This window comes from Dipodomys ordii, unplaced genomic scaffold, assembly GCF_000151885.1.
Source record: "Dipodomys ordii isolate 6190 unplaced genomic scaffold, Dord_2.0 Scaffold10, whole genome shotgun sequence".
Taxonomy (NCBI): domain Eukaryota; kingdom Metazoa; phylum Chordata; class Mammalia; order Rodentia; family Heteromyidae; genus Dipodomys; species Dipodomys ordii.
In genome coordinates this window covers 13839630-13849549 of record NW_012267226.1, presented here as the reverse complement: position 1 = coordinate 13849549, position 9920 = coordinate 13839630, and the positions used below count along the sequence as shown (strand labels likewise).

General features: G+C 40.6%; 1 protein-coding gene across 1 annotated transcript in view; it reads right to left on the bottom strand.

The window, feature by feature from the left end:
• Nucleotides 1-9920, bottom strand: part of Cul5 (cullin 5) — a 52613-nt gene that overhangs the window by 6886 nt on the left and 35807 nt on the right. The window contains exons 11-16 of the mRNA XM_013009748.1: nucleotides 8080-8144; nucleotides 7092-7224; nucleotides 4922-5053; nucleotides 2303-2426; nucleotides 1329-1504; nucleotides 550-818 (exon numbers count right to left, since the gene is read on the bottom strand). Of these exons, the coding sequence (XP_012865202.1) occupies nucleotides 550-818; nucleotides 1329-1504; nucleotides 2303-2426; nucleotides 4922-5053; nucleotides 7092-7224; nucleotides 8080-8144 (899 nt within the window). The remainder of the gene's footprint in view (nucleotides 1-549; nucleotides 819-1328; nucleotides 1505-2302; nucleotides 2427-4921; nucleotides 5054-7091; nucleotides 7225-8079; nucleotides 8145-9920) is intronic.

The following is a 9920-nucleotide window of genomic DNA, read 5'->3' as shown; positions in this document are numbered from 1 at the left end:
CTCAGTGGTAGAGCGCTTGCCTTGCATGCCCGAGGCCCTGGGTTCGATTCCTCAGCACCACATAAGCAAAAAGAAAAAAGCTGGAAGTGGCGCTGTGGATCTAGTGGTAGAGCGCTAGCCTTGAGCTGAAGAGCTGAGGGACAGCGCCCAGGCCCAGAGTTCAGGCCACAACTGGACCCAAAAACAAAGCAAAAAAGAAAACCTCATTTAGTATTTTTCTTGGTTATGATTGCATTCGCTCTAATGTCATAAATTCACAAATGTCAGGGGTTGGGTATATAGCTCGGTGGAACAGTGTGAACAGTATATAGAAAGCACTGGATTTGAGATGGAAATGTGGCTTAGTGGTATAGTGCTTGCCTCATATGCATAAAGCCCCGGGCTCGATTCCTCAATACCATATACACAGAAAAAAGCAGAAGTGACGCTGTGGCTCAAGTGGTAGAGTGCTGGTTCTTGAGCAAAAGAAGCTTGGGGACAATGCCCAGACCGAGTTCAAGCCCCCAAGACTGACAGAAAAAAAAAAAAAGGCGGCATTGGATTTGACACCTAAAGACAAATAACTGCAAGATGGATGGATGGATGGATGGATGGATGGATAGATAGATAGATAGATAGATAGATATGCATGCAATGACACATAATTTAAAACAAACCCATAAAGTCCTTCTAAGTTCAGCATCTGGGAGTTCAGTTGCAAGTTTTAGATTTTCAAAGCTGATTTTCTCTCTAGGTCTTTGGTTCCATGCAAACAACACAGCCAACTGAAACGTGGTCACCTCCAAGTCATATTGACCTACTTCATTCTTAAATGTTATCTACAGAAAACAGACTTTAGTTAGTACAAAATCTCTTTATGATGATTACCAACTAGTTAATAAAATGTTACACATGTTGCATGTGAAAAATACTACACTTTGTCTATTCTTCCTGTCTCACATAGGAACAGAAATTTTAGCAGGCCTCATTTTAGGAGACTCATCTCCTGGCCTTCCCTATAGTAAAATGTGCCCACATGATTGCATTCGCTCTAATGTGCTACAATGAGAAATGGGAAAATATTCACAACATGTTCTTAAGGGGAAATCCATCTTCTCCATTCCCTTCCTGTGCACAGGAAGACACACAGTGGGAATCAAACTGAATTCTATACACAAGGGCTGTGGAATACAGTAGGCATAATGGTGCAGTCCGAAGACTACATCCCAACCAATTTCATGGATAAATCCATTACACTTTCTATGTGGAAACGGAAAAAAAAAATCTATTCTGTACTGGTGCCCATTTTTTAAGTCTTTCTACTTTTACCCAACACACCATCTACTTACAATTCCATTTGACATGAGATGATGCCAGTGTAATTTCCTACCACTATGATTTTTTTTGTAAAATTCTTCTACTTCAGGAATCAAATCTTCCAGTTCAGTAGGAAGTGAGACAAAGACTTTCTCAGAACTTCTTGACCAGGCACCAGCATTCAGAATCTTGATATTAACTGAGTCAGCTAAAGGTAAGAAATCAGAAAGTGTAAAATATAAATAATCCCGATAATGGATACAATTCAAAATAAATAGTAGAGATTTTCAGTGAAAAACAAATAAGACAGAAGGTTTTGTTAAAAGTATCCTTGTTTCTAAGTAAGATTTCCAAATCTACCACTAGGCCTTGACAGCTATCTCTAAGGAATATGGACTTCATTCCATCCTTGGATCTATTACTGCTAACATTTATTTTCCTTCTGGTGCTGCTTTATTGTGCCAGTCCTAGGACTTGAACTGAGGGCCTGGACCCTGTCCCTGAGCTTTTTATGTTCAAGGCTATCACTCTGCCACTTGAGCCACAACTCCACTCCCAGCTTTTTTCGTAGTTTAATGACAATAAGATTTTCCTCCCTGGGCTGGCTTAGAACTGGGATCCTCAGATCTCAGCTCCTTGTGTAGCTAGGATTACACATGTGAGCCACCAACACCAGGCCTCACATCTAATATATTTATTTTATTGGTCATGGACCTTCAACTCTGGGCCTGGGCACTGGCCCTCAGCTCTTCAGCTCAAGGCTAGTGCTCTGCCACTTGAACCACATGCCACTTCTGGTTTTCTGGTAGTTAACTGGAGATAAGAGCCTCAGAGATGTTCGTGCTTAGGTTGGCTTTGAACTGTAATCCTCAGATCTCAGCCTCCTGAGTAGCTAGGATTACAGGTTTCAGCCACCAGCACCAGGCACATCTATTCTTAGTAAATAGAAAAGACATTCTTTCAGAAAAAGTTTGAAAATACTTTATGTGTAATAATAAAATAATACCTGGTAAAGCCAATTTATTATTTTTGTGCATTTCCTTAAAAGCCTGGTTCAGATCTTCAGATACCTTTATGTCCTGAAACATTCTAGCAAGCTTGTTTACATAATCTGCTGGCATACCAACTTCCTACAAAAACCAAACACGGAAAGAAATAACATGTAATTGGTTATACTACAAAGACAAAGTGTAAAAAGTGTTAACAAACTGTCTTAGATGCTTATTGATACAAATTTCTTATCCAGAGGGATGTTTCTAAGAATGTTTATTATAGTCAAATACCTATTAAATTTGATTCTTAGAAACTAAGTAGGTTGGTACAGGCAGTTCTTGATTTGCACAGTAGCAACATGTATGACATCAGTTACTACAATATAGTTAATATTCATTACTAACAACTCCCCTCAACTTCAGATGCTACTAGATTGATAAATATGCCTGCATAAAGAATAAACTTCACTCTTAGCACCTCAATCCACATTTTATGAAAAAACGTAACCACAGACTGGAAGAATAGCACAGTAGTACAGCATTTGCCTTGTGCAAGGCACTGAGTCTAAGCATCAGTACTGGAATAAAACAAACAAACAGAAGACAACAAAAACCCAGAAGCACATCTCAATCCGTTACCCAAACACAAAACTTTACTCAAATAAAAAGTGGCACTAGCCAGTCAATGAAGGCTTACACCTGTAATCCTAGTTACTCAGGAGGCTGAGATCTGAGGATTATGGTTCAAAGCCAGCCTGGGCAGGAAAAGTCCTTGAGACTCTTAGTTCCAATTCAAGCTGTGGTTCAAGTGACAGAGCACTAGTCTCAAGCAAAAGAGCTCAGGACCAAAGTCCCAAGCCCTGAGTTCAAGGCCCAGTATTGGCACCAAAAAAAAAAAAAGGTGGTAATGTTGGAAGTACCAATACAATAAAATATAAAATGGAGGTATAGAAGAAGACAGCAGACTAAGGTTGGAATATTGATACTATGAACACTGTCCTAGAACTGACACGTGCGCGTGCGCGCGCGCACACACACACACACACACTCTCTCTCTCTCTCTCTCTCTGGTCTTTCCTGTCAGTCTGGCTTTCTCATTCCTAAAATCTCAGCTTCCTGAGTAGCTAAAATTACAGAAATGAGCCACCAGTACCCAGCTCTGGTACAGTAACTTTTGAGTGAAACTTTCAATTTAAAAAAAGAATTTTTTTATTGTGAAGGTGATACACAAAGGGGTTATAGTTACATAAGGTAGTTAGTAGATTTCTTTTCAAACAGTGTTAATCCCTCTTGTTCTCTCCTACTTTCCCTCTCAACCCACTCCCCTCCCCAGCAAGTTATAAAGTTCATTTCCAACATAGTGTCTAGTGAGCATCTCAGCTGCACTGGCTCACACTTTGTCCTACCATTTCTGTGATTCCCCTTCCCTCCACAAGTCAGATAAACATATATACAAAGGGTACCAAAATCAGAAATAGGGACTACGGGGAATAAACAAGAAGAGAAAGAAACAAAAGACAAAAGAAATTGCAAACAGTATTGATTTTTTTTAAATCATTATTGTTCCTCCTGAGCAGTTCCAGTTAGCACAGTAGTTTTTATGACCCGTGCCAAAGCATGAGTACTCAAAGTTTAAAATTGTTCTCTGTATACAAAGAACATTCATTTTAATAAAATTCAAATACCATTATTAAATGAACTGAAAGGAACAAATGTTAAAATATTCTTATATGGGTGTTTAGTTATAATTAACATTGACTACCTTAGGTAGCTACTATGTAAAGAACCTTTCTGCAAATGAAAATTAAGGACAAATGAACAATTTGTCTTTAAGCCTACTTAATAAAGTCAGTTTAAATCAAAGAGTACAACTAGTAGTCAAACAATAAAAACAAATCAGAAACAAGTGCAGAATTAGAATGTATTAAGAAAATGAACTTGGGCTGGGAAGGTGGCTCAGTGGTAGAGCGCTTGCCTTGCATGCAAGAGGCCCTGGGTTCGATTCCCCAGCACCACATAAGCAAAAAGAAAAAAAGCCGGAAGTGGTGCTATGGCTCAAGTGGTAGAGTGCTAGCCTTGAGCTGAAGAGCTAAGGGACAGCGCCCAGGCCCAGAGTTCAGGCCCCACGAACGGACCCCAAAAAAAAAAAAAAAAAGAACTTTAATGGATATAATTTTATATACTTGATGCTGTGTTCTTATAAAATGATTCCTACTTCTTTGACATTAACAGTAACACCAAACTATATTACTCATGCAGACATACAAATCATGTGCTATGTAAGAACACTAAATATTAAAAAATAAGCCTATTAAAAAATAAGCCGGGCACCATGTGCTATGTAAGAACACTAAATATTAAAAAATAAGCTGGCTCACACCTGTAATCCTAGCTGCTCAGGAGGCTGAGATCTGAGGATTGCAATTCAAAGCCAGCCCGGGTAGGAAACTCCATGAGACTCCTATCTCCAATAAACCACCAGAAAACTGGAAGTGGTGCTGTGGCTCAAGCGGTAGAGCGCTCACCCTGAGCTGAAGAGCGCAGGGACAGCGCCCAGGCCCAGACTTCAAGCTTCACAACCGACAAAAAATAAAAAATAAAAATAAATAAACAAATAAAAATAGTTTACTTACTCTTAGCCACTCTACCATATTTTCTTCAATTTCACTATCAGCAGAGATGTCTAATATAAGACGTCGTGTCAAATGAGCTTTGTGATACCTCATAAAAACGTCTTTGTTCTGCACATACTTAAGTACCAAAAGCTGTAAAGAAAACAAAGTTACTTCCAATTCTTACATGTTATGAACCATCTCCCTCATTTAGACATGTCTATCTCTCCTACTTATCAAAATGCAAAAATTTTACATAAGAGGCAAGTAAATTAGTCACCTTGGAAATATAACCAGCCCTGGTGCACACTTCCAAGTTAGTTGAGATTATAATCAAATAACTACATCAGTTTTCCATATTTTACATAAATGTGACAATAGTTTACATAAAAATCAACAGTTTTCCCCCCCAATTTTCTACTTATTAGCTTCACACATACCCTTTTTTTTGCCAGTCCTGAGGCTTGAACTCAGGACCTGGGCACTGTCCCCTAGCTTCTTTTGCTCATGGCTAGTATTCTACCACTTGAACCATAGCACCACTTCTGGCTTTTTCTGTTTAGGTGTACTGAGGAATTGAACCCAGGACTTCATGCTTGCTAGACAAGCACTCCACCACTAAGCCACATTCTCAGCCTTAGCTTCCCTTTCTTTTTTCCCCCCCTTGGGCCTTTTCTGCCTATATTTGTTCTATCTCATTTAATTATTTTTCCTCTTTGCATTCTTAGACTTTACTAACTTAGGAAGAGTCCAAAAAAATAAATATAGGCAAGGAACTAACAACTATCTACTATCTAAGAGTCCCTATCTTGGGGACTCTTACAAAAAGGAGTGAAAATCTTCGTGGAAAACTTCTAATTTCTCAAATTACCACTCCAAACCTATGGAGTCTTTTTCCCCTTTTATCCTTTAACAGGAGCTAAAACTTAATAACCTAAAAGAATAAAGAGATGGGTGCAGAAAGTGGAGGCAGAATAATGTCTAGTTTAAGGCCAGTATGAGTAACATACTAAGTTCAAGGTTAGCCTGAGTTACAAAACAACAAAGTTGCCAGGTGCTGGTAGCCTATAATCCTAGTTATTCAAAAGGCTGTGATCTGAGGATCACAATTTAAAGCCAGTGTGAGCAGAAAAGTCCCAGTAGAGCTATGGCTCAAAGTGGTAGAGTGCTAGATTTGAGTAAAAGTTTAGGGACAGCACCTTGGCCCCAAGATCAAGCCTCCCATCACAAATAAAAATAGAGAGGAAAAAAAAGAACAACCACAAGAAAGACCCCATTTCAAAAAACTAATGGATGGCATGCAGCTCAGTGGTACAGTGCTCATCTACCAAGTATAAGGTCTATACCATCACCAAAAACTGAGAGGAGGGAAAGACTAGATTATTTTCCTTTCAGACAACTATAGAATAAAATTTCTTTGTTAGAAAAAATAAATACCTTTTGATGGGTGTCAGTGGCTCACGCCTGTAATCCTAGCTACTCAGGAGACTGAGAATGAGGATCACGGTTCAAAGCCAGCCCAAGCAGGAAAGTCCATGAGACTTTTATCTCCAATTAACAACCTGAAAACTGGAAGTGGCACTGTGGCTCAAGTGGTAGAGTAGAGCTCTCACCTTGAGATCATGAACAGCACCAGGCCCAGAGTTCAAGCCCACCCTACCCCATCCCCCCCCATAGACAAAATAAATACCCTGTAGAGCTACAGCAGCAGCAAAGTTCATAATAACAATTGCTTAAAAACTTTTCTGATATTACGGAATGTCTAAAAAGCAAAATGCTCAAAGTAAGACAATTAGAAAATCTGAAACACAAGCTAGGTACCACTGACTCATGCCTGTAATCCTACTCAGGAGGATGAGATGTGAGGATCACAGTTAGAAGCCAGCCTGGGCAGGAAATTCTGCGAGACTCTTATCTCCAATAAACTACTCAGAAAAAGCACTGTGGCTCAAGCAGTAGACCACCAGCCTTGAGCACAAGAAGCTCAGGGACAGCATCCAGGCTGAATTCAAGCCCCAGGACTGGCACTAAGAAAAACCCACAAAACAGATACAGAAAATCTTCATGTTTGCCTGTGTTGCAGGGAATTGCTTTGAAAATAACTGCTGTGCTCTCCTTACCACTACAAGTCCTAAATCTTTCTCTGGTCTTAAAAAAAATTTTTTTTATATATATTAAAAAAACTATGTACCACTTCTTTGAGCTTTGCTTCAATTTCTTCAGAGGTTAGTTTTTTGCTTAATGGTGTTTTTCTCAGCAACATGTCACAGTAATTGGCAAGTAACTCAGGGCATTTTGATTCAGGTTGAGTTTTCAATCCCACTCTAGAAAAAAAAAGTTGATGAAAATTGATGTTAGCAAATATTGCTTTTCTAAACCCAATTTTTCACAAACTCCTTACTTTTATTGAATCATTTAAAAAGCTCTTATGACAAATAGTAATTAAGGCTGATACTTACATGAGTACAATGTCTAGAGTATGTAACTTTTTTTGTGTGTGCCAATCCTGGGGGTTGAACTCAGGGCCTGGACACTATCCCTGAGCTTTTGTGCTGAAGGCTAGCACTCTAAAATTTGAGCCACAGCTCCATTTCCACCAAGCTTTTGGTGATTAACTGGAGATAAGAGTCTCATGGATGTTCCTACTCGGGATGGTTTTGAACCACGATCCTCAAATCTCAGCCTCCTGAGCAGCTAGAACTCAGGCCCAGAGTTCAAGTCCTAGTTTTTAAAAAAAAATCTAGCCAGGAATGGTCGCACACACTTGATCTTAGTAGTCAGGAGGAAGAAACAAGATCAAAAGTTTGGGATTGGGCTGGGAAGGTGGCTCAGTGGTAGAGCGCTTGCCTTGCGTGCATGAGGCCCTGCTTTTGATTCCTCAGCACCACATAAGCAGAAGAAAAAGAAAAGCTGGAAGTTGCGCTGTGGCTCAAGTGGTAGAGCGCTAGCCTTGAGCTGAAGAGATGAGGGAAAGCGCCCAGGCCCAGAGTTCAGGTCCCACAACGGACCCAAAAAAAAAAAAAATGTTTGAGATCAGCCTAAGATATGTCACAAGAATCTGTCTCACAAAATAAAACAAAGAACCAAACCTTACAGGGAAATAGAGAACCTTGCAGACCCAGTAACAAGTACTACAGACCCCCACAGTTATTTTTAATGTATGGTTTTACAATACTTACCCTTTCTGCTTCAATGGTAGTTCAAGTTTAAATATGGTAGCATCATTAACAACTGCTTTATAAGCCTGTAAAAAATAATTTGAAATGGAATATAATTGCTATACTTAAATACTTAAAATATGCTGACAAGTTGTTAAGACTTTCAAAACTACATAAAAATATGAATCAAGTGGTTGTGTTTGTTGTTTACCTTTCACATGGTACTAGGGATTGACTTGATGTCCAATGTATGTACTTTATGTATGTCCAAAGCATGTACTTTATTACTAAGCCTCCTCTGCACCCTTATGTGTCAATACTAGAGTTTTAACTCAGGACTTTGGACTTTACTTGGCTTGCTCTGCTGACTCTTACTTGGGCCATGCCCTCTAGCCCTGCTTTCTAATGGGATGTTTTTGAGATGGGAGTCTCTCAGACTTTTCTGCCTGAGCTGGCTTCAAACTGTGATTCTTTAGATTTCAGCCTTCTGAGTAGCTAGGATTACAGGCTTAAGACACTGGTACTCAGCTTCTAGTTTCTTTTTGAGCCACCGGCACCTGTCTGCCAGTGTGTATTTTCAATGATACATCTGGCCTAACAGAAGCCTTTTTCAAGCCGTCTAACATACTATAATGCATATTCTTTGCCATGTTAACCATCACTAATCTCAAGTAAGGGACTTCCTGCTGCCTGACACCCACACCCATTTTCTCTTGTGCAGTTTCCTATTCTCCTAAACAACTTTTTCTTCAAATTTCCAATATTCCCTAGGTACACCCCCACCGTCCCCCCCCCCAAAAAAAATGCTCGGGGCCGATGGCTCATACCTGTAATCCTAGCTACTCAGGAGGCTGAGATCTGAGGATCATGGTTCAAAGCCAGCCTGGGCAGAAAAGCCCATGAGACTGTTATCTCCAATAAACCACCAGAAAACCCAAAGTGGTGCTGTGGCTCAAGTGGTAGAGCACTAGGCTTGAGCTGAAGAGCTGAGGGACAATACCCAGAGTTCAAGACACATGATCCAAAAAAAAAGCTATGGCTTCCTGTTTTACTGAAGGAAGAAATCATTTCTTCTTCTTTTTTTGGGGGTCGGGTCGTGGGGCCTGAATTCTGGGCCTGGGTGTTGTCCCTCAGCTCTTCAGCTTAAAGCTAGCACTCTACCACTTGAGCCACAGCACCACTTCCGGCTTTTATTTTTCTTCTGCTTATCTGGTGCTGAAGATTGGAACCCACGGCCTCATGAATGCAAGGCAATCGCTCTACCACTGAGCCACCTTCCCAGCCCACTCCTTCATTTTTGAAAGAACTAAACATAACAATACCTTAGGCTAGGGCTGGGAATGTGGCTTAGTGGTAGCTTGCTTGCCTAGTATGCATGAAGCCCTGGGTTCAATTCCTCAGCACCACATAAGCAGAAAAATGTGAAAGTGGCACTGTGGCTCAAGTGGTAAACTAGCCTTGAGCAAAAGAAGCTCAGGAAGCTGGGCACCGGTGACTCATGCCTGCAATCCTAGCTACTCAGGAGGCTGAGATCTGAGGGTCACCGCTCTAAGCCAGCCTGAGCAGGAAAGTCCGTGAGACTCTTATCCAATAAACCACTAGAAAACCGTAAGTGGCACTGTGGCTTAATCGGAAGAGCGCAGGGACAGCACCCAAGCCCAGAGTTCAAGCCCTACAACCGACCAAAAACAAAAACAAAAAGAGTCTCAGGAACTTTCCTGCCCGGGCTGGCTTTGAACTGCGATCCTCAGATCTCAGCCGCCTGAGTAGCTAGGATTACAGGTGTGAGCCACCAGTGCCCAGCTGTTTTCTCTTCTTCATCTTCACATATGATTGGTAATCACAAGCAACGTCAGTGCTTT